This window comes from Pyrus communis, chromosome 1 (assembly GCF_963583255.1).
Source record: "Pyrus communis chromosome 1, drPyrComm1.1, whole genome shotgun sequence".
Taxonomy (NCBI): Eukaryota; Viridiplantae; Streptophyta; class Magnoliopsida; order Rosales; family Rosaceae; genus Pyrus; species Pyrus communis.
In genome coordinates, this window is record NC_084803.1 from 21813603 (window position 1) to 21836422 (window position 22820).

Here is a 22820-nt window from a genome sequence, read left to right on the forward strand (position 1 = left end):
TATTTTTTAGTGCCTCTCCGTTTATAATATGACATTTGATAAATTAGCTCGCATTCAAAAACTATGATTTTTCATAAAATCTATGTCACCTCACAATTTAACATAAATTTTTTTTGTAAACATTAAAAACATTGTGTATAAACATAAAATGATGGGGATCCATAAAGGGTTCTACAAAAGAATCTCCTTACTATTTCTCAATTACACTTCTATGATTCATGACTGAAATTGTGAAAGAGAGAGAGAGAGAGAGAGAGAGAGAGAGAGAGAGAGAGAGAGAGATGGCGTGATTTTGTGGTCCCACTTGTGCTGATCAGCTTCAAACTAACCTTAACAAGAAATCCCAGAAAACAACTTCCTTCGAATAAAAAATAACACTTTTTCCAGCAAAATAAAATTTCCACTGAAAACGAAAGCCCAAAAAATCCACAGCTATAAAATCCATGTCCTATAGCGCCAACCGATCTTATCCCTCTATATCTGGTGGGGTTAAAATTTGTCTCTGGATTTTTCGCTGTGCGGGTTCTTTGTCCTTGGTATGAGAATTATACGCACACAAATTAAACCCTCTTTTTGACAATTGTAGTATAGATATAAGTAGGGATCGTTCTTAACCGGGGAATAGGAGGGATTGCAAAATCACTTGGAAACTGACTCAAAAACGTAAAATAAAGTTTAAAACACTAAACTAGACTTAAAGAATGCAAAACTAAACACTTAAAACACTAAAACAAACCAAAAGACTCAAACAGCACCCAAAACACTCAAAACTGCCTTAAAAACACTTTATGGGCAGTTTTGAGCACTTTGGTGAATTTGGATGAATTTGTGTAACAAATTGAATCAAAACACTTATAAACACAAACTAAGACACTTTCTAACTAAATTGGACACTAAAGCAAAGGGGGATTGAGGTTTTGACGAAGTTAAACTAAATGCACAGATTGTAATTTAAAGGCAGAATGTAAATATGAATATGATGAAAATATGGATGAATGCTAGCTAAGGGGTTCATCTCCACACATGTTATACTTGCATATAAAACGATTTCCAATTGCTTTTCAATAAACCATGAATTCTCAACGCCCCAGATTAATCGTGAATTGCACTAATTAACCCTCAGATTTTCCTAACGTTATTGAATTGGATGATTGCATACGACAACCCAAAACATTCCCCACAAGTCCCCTACATGATTGCATAATAGAGATCATTAAGTTCTATGAAAACCATAAGCATTGACGAAGCACTTGTTACTATGATTGCATGAAACTTATGCCAAGAATTTACTTAACGCGATTGAGATCATCAACCTTTACTACTTGTGAATATAATTCCATAACGATTAGGTGAAATTTCCTTATATCCTAGCATCCAATTTATGCATGATAATTAAGCGTGCACTCTCAACCAACACACACAAATCAATGTAATTCACATAGATAAGTAAATTGAATTCATAACTTATGAAACGCAATTGGAAGTAATCAAATCATATCGCAAGCATAAACATGTATTTCGAATCCCCCCTAGCAAAGGGGGGGGGTTTAGTTCCTCATACGTACAAGACAAAGATAAGTAATTTTAACCATTGAAATCGAGGAAAGGAAAACACCTAAACATTCCAACAACTCAAACTTGAATTGTATGAACGTTTAGGCCCTCTTCTCCTCCTCTTTGTTGCTGCACAAGGTCTAAGGATAGGTTTTGGGGTGGTATTTGTATGGAGGAATGGATGTGTGATGGTAAGGTAGTGTTTTGGAGGGATGGGGAGTGGTTGGAGTGGCTGCAATGGAGGAGTAAATGCTGGAATGTGGAATGGGAGTGCACGGCTTCAGGATTTGTTGCTGGAATTGATGGTTTTGCACGGCTCCCATGGTTTTCCTTGTTGGTGAGGGAATGCATGGTTTTATAGGGAGAATGGGAGAATATGTGGCTGAATGATTAAGATTGCATGTGGCTCTATGATTATGGGTGCATGTGGCTGAAATAATGAAGGAAATGCATGTGAGTGACAGCTAGGGTGAATGATGATGAATGCATGTGGATTAGGTTGGAAAGGTGTGTGGAATGGCTGGAATGTATGGTGATGTGCACGGCAAGGCTGGAATGTGGTGGGTTATGCACGGCAAGGCTGGAATGTGGTGCAATGATGAAGGAATAATGTCATGTTGGCTGAAATGTGGTGCAATGATGAAGGAATAATGTCATGGTGGCTGAAATGTGGTGCAATGATGAAGTGAATAGAATAGGCTCTAGGGTTAGGAACAAGGTACGACTGAGATGGATTTATTGAATCAATGGATGGGGAATTACCCTAGGGTGTCTAAAAGGGTGCGGCTGAAATAGGTATGAGAAAGGAAGGTGTTTAAGTGTTTAAAATAGGGAACAAAGCCCTTCCTTGCACGGCAAGGAAGGGAGACACAAGGAAACACATGGCATTGCTTAAGGTTGCAAGTTTTGTGACCTAGAATAGGTAGGAACCCTTGATATTGCTGAAACTTGGAGTCTTTAAGGATTAGGAAAGATTAAACCAAAATAGGAAACCTTGGCTTAACTTTCCTACTTCAAGTAGGAAACCTTCTTTGACTAGGTTTCCTCATTAGGAATCCTCTTTTGATTAGGAATCCTCACTTCATTAAGTCTTCAATTTCGTCCATTCCTTTTGCTCCAAACATAAGCTATCCATTCCAAGTCCAATTTTGCTCCAAAATGCTCCAAAATGCATCTTTTTGCATCCTTAGCCATATGAACCTAAAAACACACGAAAATGGCTTAAACTACTAAAACAACTAGGAATTAACAATATAAATGCACGAAAACAAGCTAAGTAAGTCGCCTAAATATGCTCCTATCAGTCCTCCATCCCAAATCTCTCCCTGCTCTATTTTTTTAAGGTCATGTCCTTTCTTTCTCCAAATTTTTATAAAATATTTATTTTGATTTTACAACTCCCAAATCGAGGTTTCAAGTTATTCCCTTTTACTTGATCCTCTGCCATTTTTCTCATTTGTCCATCCAAACAAGCATCCATCGGCATCCACATTCACGTTCCATCACCTAAAAAATCCCAATATTTTGATGCTCCTCCAGAAGCACATCAAACTTATATATTACAGGGTTTCTGTCCCTGTTTTCTTTTTTCACTTCAATTTTTCCTTCTTAAATTTTCACAGCCCATTTCATTATTTAGTCCCTCTCTCACCTCCAAAAGCTTCATCTCAATTTCCACTTTAATGGGTTGCTTCCACTTTTACTCGATTTCCCTTGTGTTTCTCTTAATTCTGTGCCCAACCCACTTCAGATTTTGTACCCAAATGGCTGAAAGCAGAGAAATTCACAACAAAGTTGCCATTTCCCAGGTGGGTTTTTAACTTTTTATCCAGTGGACTTACAGTTCAAAGCTCTCTGAGAACTTTCATCAAACACCTTTGATTTGCACCCAAATGTCCTGATTTGTCTAGTGTTTTTTTTTTTTGATTTGGGTAGGCAGGGAATGAAGAGAGTAAAGTGAATCTGAGAGGGCAGGTAGGTTCGAGGCCTCCAAGGTGTGAGAGAAGGTGCAGCTCCTGCGGCCACTGTGCGGCAATTCAAGTGCCTGTAACTCCCCAAGCAAATGCAAAACCAGGCAGCAAAAACCCCTCCAAAGTTGTATCCGGCATTGCTTATGCTAGAGGTGATGAGAACTCCAGCAACTACAAGCCCATGAGTTGGAAGTGCAAATGTGGCAGCTACATCTTCAATCCCTAATCATGATTAAAATGTTAATTAATTAATTAAGGTTTAAGTGGAGGATGAGCTTACCCATTGTTGGATCCTGTAAATGGATGACAAATCATAGGATGCTAATTCCAAAAAACGAATTTAAATATTTGTTCCTTAATTAGTCCGTGCAGTCTTGCTAGTTAGGCCCTAATGTAATTTATGTAATTTCACTTCCCCTGTTTTTGTCAAGTCTTAACATCTTTGTAAGCTAATTGATTAGCATAATAAAAAATATATACTAATGCAAGTACAATTGTTTGGCAGCTTGGACCCTGATTTTCTTGTCCAGTCTTGTTTGTATGATGGAAATAATCCCAAAAATGGGGGTTAGACACCGACGCCCCAACGCTAGCAAGCTTATCTGTCACAAAATTGGCTTCTCTAAAAATACATGCTGCCATGGAATATTGAGAAATCTACAAGCCAACCATTTGATGTCTTCGATAATTGGGATGAGGTGCCAAGGGGGCTTCCATATCCCCTTGACTAGATTAATGGTAAGCAACGAGTCTCATTAAACCTCTTTTAGGGCAAAAGCCTCCGCCACCGAACTAGTGACCCCATCCAAATTAAGACATCCCCATCTTTTAGGGCCTGTGCTTTCAACTCCGCAACTTTACCGTTAGTTTCATAATAAGGCATCCCCATCTTGGCAGCTAAGGAAACACATCTTGGAGGGAAAGGGGACACATCTTGGTAGATCTTACGTTTGATTAGACTCTATATTAGTCCATGCAATTTATTGCATTAACCTCTAATGCGTATTGCTTCCCCCTTTTTTCTTATTAAATATGATAATTTTGTAATTATTGATATTATATAATGCAAATATGATTTGTATTGGAGGCTGATTTCTTAGTGCATTTTTGGTTTTTCGTATGATGGCGAGTGACAATTAGACTGATATTAATAATAGTCTGGCCTTGGTTTTTGCTGCATTTACCGCTTTGTTTGCTGACGTAAACTAAGTAGTTAGGTCGCAGTTAGTTTAAACCTAACAGCTAGCCCAAAACAACTTGGGCGACTATCGTTTGCAGTGTCAACGTGCCCAACAGAGTGATGTCTAACAACGGAAAGTTGTTTACAGAAAAATGATTTCCTCGCTCTTGTTCTCCTCGTTGCATTCTTCTTTGTTGTTTTTTAATTTTACTTTGAATTATTCAATTCAAAAGCGAACATAAACAATGATATGCATAACCAGAGATGACATGCAACTTTTTAACATTCTTATCTATTGGTACGATTTTTTACTCGTAAATATAACTTTTTACGTTCAACTTGTTAAGAGCCGTGGGAACCCCCCCCAGGCAATACACTATGTTATCCACTCAATGAACAGTAACTGCCTTTAATGAACAATAATCACCTTTTGCCTCTCCACCGTTACACTTCAATAGCCCTGGCAATAGGTAATAAAATATTAGTATTTTTTATTTATAAAATAATACAAAATAATTTTATTTGTAATTTCGGATAAGATTTTTAATCGTTCTCGTTACGCCACGTGTCATTATCCGAAAAGTTATAAAATAATACAAAATAATTTTATTTGTAATTTCGGATAAGATTTTTAATCGTTCTCGTTGTGCCACTTGTCATAAAATCCGAAAAGACAATTATTGGTGATGGATTTCCGATAAGATTTTTAATCGTATTCCTTGCGCCACATGTCATTATCCGAAAATACAATTATTGGTGATGGATTTCTGATAAGATTATTAACCAATCACGTCGCGCCACATGTCATAATATGTTTACAATCTTTGAGGATAGATTTCCATCAGATTTTTAACGAATGACGGCATACCACGTGGCATTATCTACAACTTAATCCTTTTTTAATCCTATGTATAATCCACCATCCATCCTTACAAATCTCACACCAATGTTCTCAAGATCTCTATCATTATTCATAGTTTATGCTTCCTTCTTCACCAAAATCTCTATCATTATTCATAGTTTCTGCTTCTTTCTTACAATGTCTTCTTCTTCCTCAAGATGATGTGGGAAATCGATCAGCAAGAGGAAGAATTGTTTAACCAATAAGAAGGAATGTTAAATCTCCAGGTGGCTCAAAATGAGAGGGAAGAGGATGAGGAGTATAGAAGGAGAGATGACGAAGCAAGAATAGCAAGAGCCTCACATTGCCGTCGAGTCATCCAAGCTGTGGGTTAGATCTGCATGCCTAGTTGTTCCGGAAACCTTGATAGAAGCAAACAACGACGAGGTACGGAACTCATGGATAATTATTTTGTCCGTAATAGTGCATTTCTTGATACGTACTTTACACGTCGTTTTGAACGACATTTGTTCAACAAAATCATGATTTCTGTTTGCAACCATGATTCTTACTTTATGCAAAAGAATGATGCTTTTGGTGCTATTAATCTCCTTCTATTGCAAAAAATTATTGCTACCTTGCGAATGCTTGCATATAGAGCATCTATAGACCAAGTGGATGAGATAACAAGGATGGAGAAATCAACCATTCTTGAGTCCCTGATGAGGTTTTGCAAAGTAATTGAATCTATTTACACCGCAGAGTACCTTCGGAAACCTACTGACATGGACTTGCAAACGCTTCTAAAGAAGGGCGAGATGCGAGGTTTTCCTGGGATGAATGGAAGCATCGATTGTATGCAATGGACGTGGAAAAATTGTCCAAGTGCATGGCAAGGCGCTTATGGGGACAGAAAATGAGCAAAAAGTATCATTTTGGAGGCAGTGACATCTTTTAATACATGGATTTGGCACGCCTTTTTCGGGGTTCTGGGAGCTCAAAATGACCTCAAGGTCCTTGCCCAATCCTAGTGTTCAACGATGTCCTGCAAGGAAAGACACCAAAAGTCACGTACCGTGTCAACGGATGTATGTACGACGGGTCGTACTATCTAGTAGACGGCATTTACCCAAAGTGGTCAACATTTGTCAAAACAGTGCCACGTCCGCGAAGTGTAAAGGAAAAACACTTTGCAAGCTGTCAAGAGGGGTGCAGGAAGGATGTGGAGCATTGTTTTGGTATCCTCTAAGCTTGTTGGGCGATCGTTAGGGGTGCTGCCAGATTGTTTGATGTAGAGTTGCTTCGATCCATCATGATGACGTGCATCATTCTTCACAACATGATTGTGGAAGATGAGTACGATTATGATGCCGTTGATGAATATGAGCAAGACATGATGAACAATTCAAGAACACGTATATATTGTGTTCATGACGCCACCAAAGAACCCGTGCAACATGAGCCATTAGAAAGGGATGGACGTTACAATGAATTGATCATTCAACGATATACTGCACTTCAAAGGCCATATATGCATAATGCCCGGCAAATTGATTTGATAGAACACAAGTGGGAATTGAAACAAGCTCAAGATACTTAAGTTCATTTAGTGTGTTTGTTTTTTTTTTTTTTGGTGTGTTTATTTAAATTTTTTTGGTGTGTTTCTTTTGGTTCATTTAGTGAGTTTTTTGTTATTTGGTATGTTTATGTAATTTTATTTGGTGTGTTTAAATTTTTTTTGAATAAAGATTCTCTTAGTATAAATAAATTACCAAATTAAATAAAGTACTAAAATCAATAAATTGGAAACAACATTAAAGTACTTTATTCAATAAATAAGAAATTACAACCCAAAGTAATTGGAAAATTATGGGCTCCGATTACAAATAGTACTCTATTCATCATCACTTAACCAATTTTTGGTGCTAGGCTGATCTTTTCTTGTCGTGCTAGGACCATCTCCTCTTGCTCTCGCTTCTCTTGCACGCCTCCTTCGCACCACTTTCGCTTTCTCCAACTTCCAAAAACATTTAGAATTTGGAGACTTCCCTTCTAAAGCCGTGTTCATAATGTCACGATCTCGTTGAGCCATTCTTTCTTCTCTAACAAGTTCCCTTTCTTGCCTAAGTAGCTCTCTTTCTCTCTCATTAGCTTGAAATGCTCTCTCAACAGCTGTAGCATTTGCCTCATCTCTAGCCTTATCAGCCTCAAATTTCGCCATTTCCTACGTCAAAGTCAATTCACCTTGGCTAGCAAGTTGTTCCATATACTTTGCATAATCATTCTTCGAAGCACTCCCTTTTCTCTTTGAAGCCTTCTTACCTTCAGGCCTAATTGGATAACGGGTCAATCCTAACGCTTGTTCAGGGGGGGCATTTCGGGCACTTCTTCTACTTCATCTTCATAAACATATGTGTCATGATCAGGTGTAGAGTGTAGAGGGGTGTTGTTCATGAAAACTTCTGGACCGACATGCACAACTTTGAATTTAGGACAATCTTTGACAATATTCCAACATTCCTACCAATTGAATGATTTATTTTTGGTTTTGGTTTTGGCACCATACCAAGCTTGTGCTTGAAGTTGCTACACTATGCGAGATAAGAAATAATTATAATGAAAGTTTGTAAAGAAAATCTGAAGGAAATTTGCTACCAACAAATGATCAAACAATAATTATAAAGAAATATGTTCTTGCTATGTTCCCGAGATCCCTCTTTTGCATTGGGAATAAAGATGGTGGATTGGGGGCAGTTTCCTCTCCTTGCTGCCAAATTGAAAGATTATAATATGCAAAACCCCATCAAAATAATTAAAAGAAAACCCCATTTTAATTCAGCAAAATCACAATATAAATCATATTCTTTTTTATTCAAAAATTACCTGTAAAAGATCAGAAAATCCGGATTAGGATCTTCCAATTTAGATGGGTTCCGATTTGAAGGGGGCGAGGGAAAATCATGGTTTGGAAGAAGGAATCTGTGAGGAGTACATGAGAAGATTGGAGAGAAAGTAATTTGGAGGAAGAGAGGAATGAGAGAGAGCATGAGGAACAGAGGAAGCATAGACGAAGAAAGTAGCGGAGGGGAGAGAGAGAGTGTAGAAGAAAAGTGAAAACTAAAATGTAAGTCGGCTAGGGTTTGTAAACTTTAGAAATTTTATAAAGCATAAAGATTAGAATACCTATAAATAACTTAGTTGTACAATTATAGCAACACAAAGGCAACATCAAGTTGGTTTGAAGCAACTATCTGAACCTAGAGGGAAAGGGTTTGAATCCTCAAGCCACCAAGTTTTGAGGTATTTGTATATGATTTTCATATATCGGTTCGGTTTGGTCCTACCATAATTGGTTGGAAAACCCTATATCTAACCTCTCTTGCACCAACTTTCCATTTCTAGTACCATGCCAAGTAAAAGGGGGGGGGGGGGGGGGGAACCATTGAAGTCGAGGTCAAACAGCTCAACGACGTGCATAAAATTTACCAGATACTGAGGCCTATTATACAAAACAACCAAGCCACCAGATTTCTCAGAATCCCAAAGACTCGTTGAAATCCCCACCACACAACCAAGGAACACAATAGGAATGAACATGAGTATTCATCTAATCCTAAAATTGTGCTTTCTCATCCCGATAAGCAGTTCCATATACACCTGTAACACGTACCTATCGAGATTCCCTTTCCGGTCGAACCCGGGCATCGATAACATGTTTAGAATGCAAATTGATAACCATGTCCAAGTATTCAGCCCACCAAAGACTTAAACCTCCCGACCTACCAATGGGAGGGACATTGAACCCATTCTTAAACCCCAAACATCAACGCACGCCAGCAATTCTATGATCCTTCATCTTTGTCTTCAATAGAAAAATCATAAAGGCTCGATATTTCCGAATAAGCCCATAAAGGGCTCAAACTACCGTGTCCGACCCAAGACTACGGCAGTTCCAAAAAGATATAATTTATGGTGATCTTGCTGCTATTGGAGGCTAGCTGCCACCGCATTAGGAAGACATTTCTTGTTTTCGAGCCAACAAAGCAGCTCGCTCATGCTCAGAGACCTCCTTCAAGTACTCCTACATATCTTGATACTCAACTGGTAGTTCCTCACATTCCTTCTCTGCATAAATAGCTTTTTGCACCATCAAGCATCTTTCTCTAATACTTATCTGCCTCAGTCTCTCTGCTGCACATTTCTTCATGTCCTGATTGCTTTCAATGTTCTTAAACTTTTTTTTTGTGGAGACTAGATAGGTTCCAAGTCTTCCTCCTCAGCACTTCTTTTCAATTGGCAACCATCTACCTCCCTTTCACTATCTTCTGGAATCTCCTCAAGTGTGACTAAAGGACTGCCCGCATATCGTTTTGAAAGAGTCTACATGGGTGCTGACAGTGAAGACTCAGACTTGAATTCCATGTGCAGACCTTCGGACACACTCCCCGGAGGAATAGGTATCACCCATTCCTCTCCAGGTCCAGAAAGTCGATGATATCTCTTAGATTTCTTAATTGGAAGTTGTGGTATAGTACTCATTATCAACATCTCAGACCTACTAGCACCATTGCCTTGAGGTTCAGCATCATTAGCTCCCTGACTCCCCTGCGAGCTTCCAAGTTTACTACTCCTGACTGCCCCCGCATGTCGCCTCTCCCCCACTCCAAGAGTAAGTGATTGTTGCGGAACCACCACATCCCAAATTGGAGCCACCTTGGTCCATTCCCCATAACTAGTTGAACTAACCCTTAAAGGTTCAAACGAACATTTAGTATTCACATGTCCTATTCTCGCACATTAGTAGCAAAAATCTTGCAACCCTTCATATCGAAATTCCACCCAGGTGTCTGTATTCTGACCCCTAGAGAGCTAACACCTAAGTACTAGTGGATACAATGTGTTGACAACAACCTTAGCTCAAAGAAAACTTCGAGCTATGGATGGGTCTTCTAGTTCCAAAAATTCTCCAACATCTTGTACAAGACGTCTTACATTAACCTCGGACATGAGTGCGCGAGGTATTCCTTGAAGTTGAATCCAGAAAAGAACCAATTCCAACTGTATCTCTTCCAACGCTAATTCCGGAGGCCACCTTTTCACTGAAAATTTTTTGCTTCATGACTTCCCAGGGGACCTGACTCAAAATCCTATTTGCCACACTTTCATCTAGAGCAGAGATAATATAAAGGTTTTCACGTACCCATTTGACCTGAACATCACCCAAGTCTTTCCATGAAAATTAAAGAATGTTCCAGACTCCCCATCTATTCAAGTTTCGATTTACCCAAGCTGCACCCACCAGTTTGATCCCGTGTTCCATGGTTGACAAATCCATCATTTTTTCTAGATGGACCACCAATTCCTCCACTTCCTGTTGTGCCATATGACCATTACTGTAGCTTACTTCTTGGACCAGATGAGTGGATTTATACAAAAGAGAGACTATGAACGCCTTGTGCAGAATCTCCTTAGAACAGTAAAGGATACGTTGTATGTGACCTTTTCCTTGTTTATTTTGTTTTCCAAGTACAAGAACAACACAGAAGAATAAGGTACAATGAATGGGAGTCCTCGAAACATTTATTCTCTGAAGCAGTAGTTATTTGGACCCCCATGACTTCAGTAAATGTAGTAGCAGTTGTGGGCAATTACTTCTCGAGTCAAAAGTTCACATAAGCGCACCAAATGTCACAAGTTTGGTAAAGGAATTTAATTCCCCACCAACCCAAAGAGAGCAAATCCTTTGCACCGACTCAAAAGATCCACGCCCAAAAGACCCACTCCATATCTTGTGAATTAACGCTTCCACCGACCTCCTAAGCTGCCCAGAGAGCTAGAACGAACACAATTGCAAAGAGCCACCAGCTTAGCCGGATCAAAGGAAACAAACAATCATCGAATCTATCCAAGGACCAGATCCACTATTCAGAGGAAACATAGAAGAAGAAAATACTCAGAGGATAACTGACAAATCTCGAAAGAAGCGAATCTGCAATTACAAGGCAAAACTAAGGGTTGGTTTGGTATTGCTGTGCTTTGAAAAAAAACTGCTTCTGCTGTGCTGTGAGAATAAGCAGCCGTGAAATTAAGCAGCAGAATGTTTGGTAAACTTTTTTGTAAAAGTGCTTTTGAAAAAAAAAAAGCAGTATTATAGTGTTTGATAAACTTTTATGTAAAACAAATGTGAAAAAAAGTTGGTTTTTCAAAGTTGGGTTTTGCAGCTTTGTATTTTTGGCTTTTTTTCACCCAAAACTATGAAAAGAAGCTGAAACTAAATGTTTACCAAACATAAAAAAGCTCCCACCTTTTTTTGATAGCCACTTTTTTCAGAATCACCTCAGTATTAAACTAGGACTAAAACTCTCACCAAGGAGAGAAATCACTCACTCCAGAGGTCTCTCACAAAGGAGAGAAATTTTTTTGTTTTAAGATTGTATATATGCGATTCCCACTCCTTTTTCACTCAACCATACGTCATTTTCCAGCACACAAAGACACACACCTTTTTGATAGTTTAGATAAAGTGATTTTGTATACGTCATTTTCTTCTCCAGCCCTTTAGCTAGGCCGTAGACAAAATGTACCATCCCCACGTTCTCCAACACACAAGGGCACACAAGGAAGAGGATCCCCTCTTGAGCATAGGATGAGAATTCTCCTGATCACGAAATCAGAGCCGTTCAATTTTAATCTAACGGTTGCAATTATTATAACTTTTAAGGGACCCCTTGTTTTAGAGCCGTTGGATTAAAATTAAACGATCCGGATTTCATGGTCAAGAGGATCCTCATCCTATGCTCAGGAGAGGATCCTCTTCCACCATTCCAAACAAGGAGGATTCTTCCCTCCTAATCTCTCTCTCATTTCATACTATCTCTTCCTATTTGAACAATTACGATTAAATTACGTTAACATTTTATATTAGTATTTTTTTAATAGAGACAATAAGAGAAAAAAATATAGTGTGAGACGAGGAAGGAAAATGATAAGAATAGATGGAAAGAGAATCATACTCCGTTCCTTAGCCCCTACGATAAATATTGTTCCTCACTTCCTACTTGCAACGAGAAAACGACTTCCCAGTTACAGTTCAGTAACAACACAATGATATCATTGGTCACATGAGAGAGAGAAAAATAAAAGGATGTAAAAAACATCATGCATACAGCACCGACATCGACACCGATTGTGACTTTGAAGTTCTAGCATAAACCCTAAACCCTAAACCCTTAGTTTATAATCTTTACAGAATATAGCATAAACGCTGATGGTATAATTCTGATCAGAATTGACCAATCGTAAAGCCTTCCTGGCAAAAGGGGTCACACTGTACATATATTCTCCTATGGATTTGCAGGTGCATCACCAAGACACATCAAAGGAAAAAACAATTTGAAGCAGAATAATTTCATTGAATTTCCGTGTGGTGTAAGTTGAAGTGATCCCTTATGCTGAAAATGGTTGTGTGTGTTTGGTTGCATCACAACTGGTTCGTATCAAATGGAGACGACGTCGTTGACAGTGTACTACGACAACAGAAGTGCTACCAAGGGAGTGTTGGGACAATGAAGCAGAATATGAATATGGACATGATGGGTAGGGGTAGAGGTACCTTATAGTGATATATTGGCCGTATGCTCCTGCTATAGAAAGATTCTGCAATCAAATACCGACGGACTGCCCCTAATAAGATGCCAATATTAACCTCATCCTCCTAATTGTCTTATCATCACTTCTTCCACTCAAAGAATTCCTAAAGTGATCCTACAACAACCAAAAAGTATAACACAATTTCAACTTTAGTTTTTCGTTTTCACTTGTGCCAGAAATGGGGAGAAAGTAGAAGGGAGAAATGAGGAATGAAGAGGATGACAGGAGGTGGCGGGAGAAATGAACGAGATATAAGAAAGCGAAAACATTAAAGTCAAAACAAAAAGCCACAAGACACTTGGGAATTCTAAATGACGAGAGAACCATGGATTCCAGGCAATACAGAAACCCTATTACGTGATAGCAAGACATATAAGTGACAGCAAGTGTTCCTCGTCCGCAAACCCTATTATGGATTCCAGGCAATACACCATGAGATACTCTTTCATTGACATTTGCAAGTGTTCCTTGTCCGTAAACCCCACTATGTGATAGCAAGACTTAAATAAGGATTTATGACTATCGAGTCTGCAACAAAATGCCAAACTAAAGAGCACAAGAAGCGACTAAAATGCAACCATTTCCTATGATCAGGGTCTCAAGTGTGCAATCTTGTGTCTTCTCCATACTCATGAATATATGCATATTATGTATGAAAAAGAACCAAACTACCAAGTAACAAACCGTTATTCAAACGTTCACCACAATATTCATATATCATATTGAAACATTTCTGTAGTGAAAAATAGTTATTCAACCCATACAAAACCCAAGCAAAGAAAACAATATATCAGACCAACAAATGTATCATCCTCGCCTATCTTTGCCCATATCAAATGCCAAGGAAACATAACAGCACGGGGCACATATCGAAAACAACTATGTGTTTGCAAAACTTAGTTATGAAGTAATTATGGAGAGTTGTCAAAGGCATCTACAACAAGGATAGCAAATGAACCTCGAATTCTCCATCTACTCTATCAGCTGCAGATCACTCGTGCATATGTATACTCGCTGCTTCACCCAGTTCCTCTACCAAATTCCTTAATGCTGTGACCACTGAATACTCTTGATATCAATCCCTTCTTTCACCATCTCATAAAGCGGGCTCAACTCCCTCAACTTCTTCACCTGCTGCACGGTCAGCTGAACCGCCCGGTCAATCTCCTCCTCCGTTGTGAACCGCCCAATCCCAAACCGAATAGAAGTATGAGCCATGTCCTCATCCACCCCCAAAGCCCTCAACACGTATGAGGGCTCCAAACTCGCACTGGTACAGGCACTCCCACTCGACACCGCCACTTCCTTCAACCCCATCAACAAGCTCTCCCCTTCCACATAAGCAAACGAAAGATTCAAATTTCCAGGGTAACGTCTCTCCTCGCTACCATTCACCACAACCATATCAAGGTTCTTCCTGATTCCCTTCAACATTCGATCCTGCAACGCTCTTACCCTCTTCTCATCATACTCCATTTCCTTCTTCGCAATTTCGCAGGCGGCACCAAACCCTACCACCAATGGAGTCGGAACAGTTCCGCTCCGAATCCCTCTCTCCTGTCCACCTCCATTCATTTGGGGCTCCACCCGAATTCTTGGCCTCCTCCTCATGTATAAAGCTCCGACCCCCTTCGGCCCGTAAACCTTGTGCCCCGAAAGGGACATCAAACTCACATTCCATTTGTCCACATCAATTGGGATCTTCCCAAGCGCTTGAGCCGCGTCCGTATGGAATGGAATTTTGAACTGCTTGCAAATTTCCCCAATTTCCTCCATCGGCTGAATAACCCCAATCTCGTTGTTCACCGCCATGACCGATACGAGGCCTGTATCGGGCCGAATCGAGGAGCGGAGCTCGTCGAGGTCGATAAGCCCGTCGGTCTTCACCGGCAGGTAGGTCACATCGTATCCCTCCTGCTGGAGATGGCGGCAGGAATCCAGAACGCACTTATGCTCCGTCTGGGTGGTGATGACGTGGCGCTTCTTGTCCTTGTAGAAGTGCATGACGCCCTTGACAGAGATGTTGTTGCACTCGGTGGCGCCGGAGGTAAAGACGATTTCTTTGGGGGAGGCGCCGATTAAGTCGGCGACCTGGGCGCGGGCGGTCTCGACGGCGGAGTCGGACTCCCAGCCGTACATGTGGGTCCGGGAGTGGGGGTTTCCGTACCGGGTGAGGTAGTAAGGAAGCATGGCGTCGACGACCCTGGGGTCCACCGGCGACGTGGCCTGCATGTCCAGGTACAGAGGCCGGCCAGAAATTTTGACCCCCTTCATTGAAACTCCATCTGGGTCGTCGTAGGTTTCGGCGACGGCGGCGGCGGTGGAGAGGGTGCGGACGAAGTCGGAGGCGGTGGAGGCGGGTTTTGTGGTTAGGGTTTGGCGGCGGATAGCGGAAGCAAGTAGCTTCGATGCCATTTTTGTTTTTTGGCGGTCGTCGTTTGCGTCGTTTTGGTGGTGTTGTGATGAAGGCGCAGGGGGTAAAGGGATTGCCCTAAAGGCCACCGACATATTCGATCTGGGGATGGACACGTGGCGAGTTGTGAACCCCGTATGTGGGAAAAATAAATCGGTAGGGCAGTTGATTTTATAAAAAACTTGTCGGTCCTTTTATCACGGACGTTGCGGATTCCAGATCGAAATCTTTTTCCGGAAGGACCAGAAGAAGCAGCAGCATTGGAGGGCAGAGGAGTCACCAGAAAAAGCTTTTTCCGGAAGGACCTCTTGCGATCTTGCATTGCGTGGAGTTCCAACTGCGTGCATTTCTACAGGAGAGTATACCTACTGCTACTCTCTGCAATGCAGCATTTTGGGTAATTTACCCACCACGCCGGAAGCCAACCGCTTCCAACTGCCTCTGGTATCTCTCTCTCTCTCTCTCTCTCTCTCTCTCTCGATTGGCATTCTAAGATTTGGTGTTCTGATTTAGAAACTCGAAACGTGATTAGATCTGATTGTAATTTTGTCAATGTCTTGGCTGTGAAATGGGAAAAAGATTGTTGATTTGGTTAGATGATGATCAAACCCAAGTGGGATGTCTCTCGAAATTAACAATGTTGATAGCTTTTCATCTCAAAATCGATAGGGACTTGACATTACTGGGTTCTTGTCTAGTTGAATTCAAGGTTGCTGGTTTCGGTTCGATCCGTAGAGTTTGATTCATCATTCACACAGTTACTGCTGTGCAAACACATTTTTACGCAGGTTTTGTAAAGAAAACATACTGGTTGTAGCCTGTTAGAGACTCGGTATGTTCAAGCTATCGCCTCGCAGGAACTCCAGATCTAAAGGGTTCAAGGTCAAGCATGCTCTGCAGCTATTTCTTTTGCTGGGTGTCTGCGTCTGGCTGGCTTACCAAGTCAAGCAGTCTCATGGCAAGAAAGCAGAGTTCAAGGAAACCATAAAGGGTGGCGGCAACCAAATCTTCAAGTTAGGAAGAAAGGATCTAAAGCCTGTTGTGGATGAAATTGTTGATAGCAATGCAGGGCGGAAGGAGGAGGAAGAAGAAGATAACAGGAATGGAGAAGAGCGAAACAAGCCTGAAGAGATCGATAGCGTAGGAAGAGGCACTGGAGATGATGAGCTAAATGAAAATGGTGAAAATAAAATTGAAGAGAGAACAAATGATCCTGGAGATTCTATACAAGGAGAGAAAGAAAGTGAAACGAGCAAGGAGATTACTAGTGAGGAGAATGTGAATGAAAATGAAGAGAGCAAAGAGGATGAAACTGGAAACGGAAGGGATGAAGACGACAAAGCCAAGGAGATTGAGGAAAGCAATGAGAAGGAGACCGAAGGGACCAAAGAGAAAGAAAGTGAAGAGAAGGAGAATGTACAGACCGTAGAGAAAGAAAGTGAAGAGAAGGAGAACGGAGAGACCAAAGAGACAGAAAGTGAACGGAAGGAGAATGTAGAGCCTACAGAGAAAGTAAATGAAGAGAAGGAGAACGGAGAGACCAAAGAAACAGAAATTGAACAGAAGGAGAATGGAGAGAACAAAGAGCAAGAAAATGAACAGAAGGAGAATGACGAGACCAAAGAGAAAGAAATTGAACAGAAGGAGAATGAAGAGACCAAAGAGGACAGAAGTGACGAGAAAGGAACATCGGAGGAGACTCAAGGGGTGGATAATAAGGAGGGGGAACAACGCAATGATACAGATGATAAAGAAAAGGAGGCCGAAGAGAAGGAAGGTGATAAGATTGAGAAGCTGCTTTTAACTGATGAACGGGTTCAAGTTCGAGGTGAAACTGATGAGGGGGCAAGAGAAGAGCCTTACAAGGCTGATGATGCCTCCAGTGCTATGTCCCATGAAATTCAGAATGCAACGCAAGATAATGAACAAGGCGGTTCAGAAAATTCTAAAGAAGAAAAGCAGTTTGGAGACAAAGAAATTAATACAAATAGCACTGAAGTGGTTGATGTTGATCAAAACAAGTCTGTCTCAAACGTGGAAGTGACTGAAAAGATTGAACTGAATGATAATGAAAAGGCCAAGGAAACTGAAGCGGGTGGTGGAGAGAGTAATCATTTGGAACCAGACAATGGTTCCACGCGTAATTCAACTGATCAGCAGCAAGTAGACACCAAGACAGATGACTCTACACTGAATAGTTCAACCAATCAGCTGCAAGGGGACACAAAGATGGATGACTCTACACCACAAAATTCTACAGATCAGCAGCAAGTGGACCCTAAGAAAGATGACTCTACACAGCAAAATGTTGTATTAGAGCAAACCAAGAGATCTGATGTAGCTACCAACAGCGAGCAACAAGACTCTAGCACAACAGCTTCCACTATAACTCAGAATGGAGATGCAACAAATGGAGTAACCCTAGATACTTCTAGTAATGCAGAATCTGTTGTGTCGGATAGGACTGTCGACTCCAGTACACCTATGGAAACTGATAAAACTTCTGCACCTTCAACCATGAGCATTGTGCAGACTCAAAATCTCAGCAGCGACATGGAGGTAGAAGGAAAACAGGAAAATATACTCTCTCAAAAAACAAACGAGAATGAAGATGCTGGCCAAAAGCAACAAGTTGATTCTTCATTCCAACAAGAGAAAGATGCACCCTCAAAGACAGATAACAACTCTGATGCTAGCCAGAATGAAAATGGCGGTGCTGTTCCGAACAACACAAATGAAAATGCCAATACAGATGCAGGCCAAAAGGAAGAATCAGTTGACTTGTCGAATTCTTCAGTATCCCAAGACAAAGAAGAATCTTCAAACACCAATACTAATGTTGAGGCTGGACAGAATGAGAATGAGAATGTTATTCGAAGCAACACCAACGACAATGTCAGTGCAGATGCAGGCCAAAAGGAGAATGAAGGTGCTGTCGGAGAGGGATCTGGTAATGCCCAGAAAGAGAACGAAGATTCTTCGAACTTGAATGACAATACTAATGAGAGCCAGAATGTGACACTGGATTCGACAAATTCTTCAATCCCCGAAGAAGAGAAGGAGGCTCGTATAGACCTGGATACTTTGCCGGAAAGCAAAACTGAAACTAATAACGATGATGAAACGGCCGCTGAGTAAAACATTTTAATAAGTTCACCATTCGTTGCGCAACCATTTATGTCATTTTGATTTCATATATTTTTTCTTGTGGGGTGATTAACTGTAACGTTCATTGATCACTCTACCACTCTACCTCCTTGTGATTATAGTGGTAAGGTATATAATCAATCTTGTGGGTAATATTTTGACAAATTGTAAGATTCAGGTTTTCTGCAATTGCATAATTCTTATGATCCACTCTTTGATGCTGTATTTCCTCTCACTCTTCTAGGGAAATTTTTTAGGTGCGGACATCCAGACCATTTGACCATCTTCGGACACGCAAAACCGTACCCCTTGTATTTTGGTCCAACCTACGCAGTGTTTGGTGCACTGCGTCGGAAAACAAGAATCTCTTCTTTTCTGATCTTTCTTTTGCCAAAGGAATGCTAAGTTAGGGAAAGGAGAGGTTCTTGGGTACGACGCCTGAATTGGAGGTGGTGTGAGAGGAGGGTCGGACCCAAATGGCTCAAACTTAGCATGACAAATCAGGAGATGGGGCACTTGTCCGGTCCACACCCAAAGACACCCTATGCCCCACTGCCCTTGATTTTCCAAACTTTGGTTCCATCCCCCTCTCACACAACACACGCTCATGGTGTCCGACGGAAAATCTCTCGCGGGGCAGAGGAAAGTTTTGTGTCTAGATCTGTAAGAATGAGGTGGTCCGGTAGGTGGACTTCAGAATTTCTCTAGGGAAAGGACTTGAGATTATTGCTTCGGCAGAACACAAAACTTCGAGTGTTACTGCTAAACGACGTATTATATATAAACAGCTATCCATTTGTTATCAGGCACTTGTTCACCACAAACCTCATGTGATTCTGAGTTTTCATTTGCATCCTGAAATTCTCATTTTAATGTTTCAGTCGATAAATTTCTCCGAAAAAGCTGTGTCGAACATATTGAGGGACCGAAAAAAATCACCATACTCGGGAAAAAATAGACATATAGATTGAAGATCAGGAAGCTGGAAAGAGAAACAAACCAACATCTCATCATCTCATTCATGTGCGTCAATGGTTACAGACAAACATAACTAAACTGAACAACTAACCACAAAGTCTTGATCCCGATTTCATAAAGAAAAATACACGCACGTATTCACATCCAAATAAAACCAAGACGACTAATGCATCCGTCTGACATGAACATGAACGAGAGTTATTCCAAATGGTCCCTTCTTGAAATGTCCCAAATGCCAGCCTAGTGGTCGTGCTTTCTTTCGAAAAGGCCATCCGGACCTGAACACCAAAGAAAATGCTCAGATATTCGAGCAAAACTTCTTGAAGAGAAAGAGAATAAACACACGAAACTTTGTGAACAAGTAGAAACAGAAAACAATAATGCCTCAACATCTCAATATCTCCAAATGCAGCGAGGAAAAGTTGGCAAATTAGAAAGCTGTTCAGAGCACAAAAGCAATTGAAGTTTGTGTTCTTTTTTAATGCAAGTTAATTTGGAAAAACAAAATAGCGTACCTTTTTTACCAATATGCACGCATATCTGTCTACGAACAAGAATGTACCAGCTTTAACAATGCTAAAATCCAGTCCTAGAATTGGTATCAACTTGGGAACAACATTTCGCATACTTGTAGATATTGGTATCAAAATACATCTAAGATCGTGAAAACAATTCAAACATGCTCCTACTACTACCCGAACAACGTGTTCTTCACTTGACATACTGGTACTAACGAAAACCAAGATGAAAAACAATGGCTAAGGTGAATACAAAGTTTGAGAATGTGATGCCAGATGTAGCAATCAAATAAAAGATATATTTAAAAGACACCAACAACAACAACAAAGCCTTATCCCACTAAGTGGGGTAGGCTATATGAAATCCCAGAACGCCACTGGGCTCGGTTTTGTGTTATGTCTTCTGTTAGATCCAAGTAATCCAAGTCTAACGATTCAACATAAGAACTGAGTGCCGGCTGTCGACTACCTGACACCCTCCCCCTTCTCCTTTAAAAAAAAAAACCAAATTATTTGATTTCCATCATAGAAACCATCTTTGAGGAGAAATATACTAAAAACATCAAACCAGACTTAATCACATGAGACAACAATTCAAATCTAATCATTGTTTCGAGTAAAAAGAAAACAGTGAACATGCACATTAGGTCAACAAAAGATTATCATAAAATCAGTCTATAATGATGTTCAGAATCATATATTATACCCCATGGGAATTCCTTATTGCGGATATGCAAGTATGGGTATGGCTGCAAACATAAAGAACAGAAAACGTGGATCACCATCAACTGCAGAAGGTAAAGACATAATATCAAGGAATGCAAAGAAAAATCGCAACGCTTAAGAAAGCTCACAGGAGGCGGTTCATGGTGAGGATGCGGCTTTGACAGGTTAACAAAAGTTAAAATAGTGCAGGCAGCAATGCCTAAGTAAGTTATCTTCTCCCACTTGTCCGCCTCACCTGAGTAAGTGAAGTAGAAAAACAGATCAATCCAATGTAAAACCACTAAAATAGTCGGTGATGCCAATCGTATCGAGAACGAATTTTATGCTCCAAACCCAGATGGATCTCAATGCTTAAGGTGTCACCATAGCATTCTACATTTTTCAAGCTAACCGGAAAGGCTTCAGACTCCGCCGAATTCCGGAATTAAATTCATCTTATATTTGGTCATTTCTTTTACAACAATATACACAAACCTATCAAACTATAGAACAAAAGGGAAGAAAATAATAACAAAAATATAGGAACTAAGGTAAAAACCCTAACATGCACCCGCAGCTCCAAATGTTAAGAATGAGGATCCTCTCCGGATCCTCTTTGTGAGGATCCCGGGAATCCTCAAATCATTTCACTTCATCGTACTGTCAGTTTTTGTCAGATACCATTCATATTTAATTTTAAATAAAAGTATTCAAAATAATTTTTGATCGCATAAAATACGATGAACAGACACGATTTGAGGATTCAGGATCCTCACTCAAATGTTAATTGGATTTTCTCGGATAAAAAATTCGTAATAAAACTAAGAAATAATAATTCCATCAGTAAGAAAAATTAAATAATCGCATATATTCGTGTGCGTGTGTGTGCGGGCGTCGGAGAGAGAAAGATAAGAAATTACGAGCATCGTTGTGTCCAGCAGAGGAGGAGAAGGAGCGCTTTGGAGGAGCAACTGATCGAGAGCCGCCGCGCAGGGCGGTCCGAAGCCCAGCAGCTCGGACCATCGCCATCGCCATCTCTTAGCAAAGCTGTATCTGTCAGTCGTTTAGAGAACTTACAGCAAAATGCGAAACCAATTGTCGACAATTTTGTTGCAGGAATTGTGTAGAAAGAGTCGGAAATTAGAAAGAGAAAAGCCCATTAGAAGCCCATTTCTCTAAAGCCACTTTCTGTTTACACCCAACAAATTACAGGCCCAAGGTTGCCTATTACAAATGCATGTTTATCCACACTTTTGGAAAATATTCATAACACTCAAATATTAAACCCAATTCAACTAAGACATCACATGTTAAATAATATTCACAACACTCACCTTTAATGTGTAAATACTCAAGTAAATGTCACATCAAATACAACAAAGTTGAAGTCGTCTCATAGGCACTTATATAAGAACACGCTAGTCTTAAACAAGGAAACCTGCATATGAAAATAAGTCTCACAAAATCCGACTATTGTAAAACCCAATATGGGACAAAAAGCCATAGTCTAAGAATAAATGTGAGTTAATGCAAAGACAATTTAAACGTCTACAGGACGTACAACAATTTGAATGGGTGCCTTGTTAAAACCTAGTCAATTAGCAAAAACCCAAAAGAAAAAATGCTCCTAATTGTAGGGAAAAAAATATATTAAGTTCAAGTGAGTATACTTCGGATACTTCCTTAAATTTGATATAATTCCAAAAATAACTAACAGTGTTACTACTTAGAAAGTTTACGCATACCAATTCCTCAAACAAACTTATGACAAGTAGATTTAGGGAGTGACTTGGTGAACAGGTCGGCCAGGTTGCCATAGGAACGGATTTGCTTCACTTCAATCTTGTGATGTTCTTTGATATAT

General features: G+C 40.2%; 4 protein-coding genes across 5 annotated transcripts; 2 read left to right on the top strand and 2 right to left on the bottom strand.

Moving 5' to 3' along the window:
* Positions 1-3317: 3317 nt before the first annotated feature.
* On the top strand, positions 3318-3750 carry LOC137724450 (EPIDERMAL PATTERNING FACTOR-like protein 2). Its single transcript, XM_068463195.1, has 2 exons — positions 3318-3362; positions 3490-3750. The coding sequence occupies exons 1-2, from the start codon at positions 3318-3320 to the stop codon at positions 3748-3750; spliced, it is 306 nt and encodes a 101-aa protein (XP_068319296.1).
* A 10131-nt stretch (positions 3751-13881) lies between these two features.
* LOC137734236 (cysteine desulfurase, mitochondrial-like) lies at positions 13882-15716 on the bottom strand. The gene has a single exon (XM_068473538.1). It carries the CDS (start codon positions 15701-15703, stop codon positions 14240-14242), a length of 1464 nt encoding a protein of 487 aa, XP_068329639.1. The 5' UTR covers positions 15704-15716; the 3' UTR covers positions 13882-14239.
* Positions 15717-15791: 75 nt separating this feature from the next.
* On the top strand, positions 15792-18961 carry LOC137734223 (uncharacterized). 2 transcript variants are annotated; one of them, XM_068473527.1, is made up of 2 exons: positions 15792-16052; positions 16367-18961. In XM_068473527.1, the coding sequence occupies exon 2, from the start codon at positions 16443-16445 to the stop codon at positions 18744-18746; it is 2304 nt and encodes a 767-aa protein (XP_068329628.1). In that variant the 5' UTR covers positions 15792-16052; positions 16367-16442; the 3' UTR covers positions 18747-18961. The 2 variants fall into 2 exon arrangements, with proteins under 2 accessions (XP_068329628.1, XP_068329624.1); XM_068473523.1 differs by having other exon boundaries at positions 16397-18961.
* A 779-nt stretch (positions 18962-19740) lies between these two features.
* LOC137740563 (cytochrome c oxidase subunit 6a, mitochondrial-like) lies at positions 19741-22050 on the bottom strand. The gene is made up of 4 exons (XM_068480408.1): positions 21877-22050; positions 21106-21212; positions 20958-21000; positions 19741-20011 (listed from the first exon to the last, which is right to left on the bottom strand). The coding sequence occupies exons 1-4, from the start codon at positions 21989-21991 to the stop codon at positions 19974-19976; spliced, it is 303 nt and encodes a 100-aa protein (XP_068336509.1). The 5' UTR covers positions 21992-22050; the 3' UTR covers positions 19741-19973.
* Positions 22051-22820: the final 770 nt, after the last annotated feature.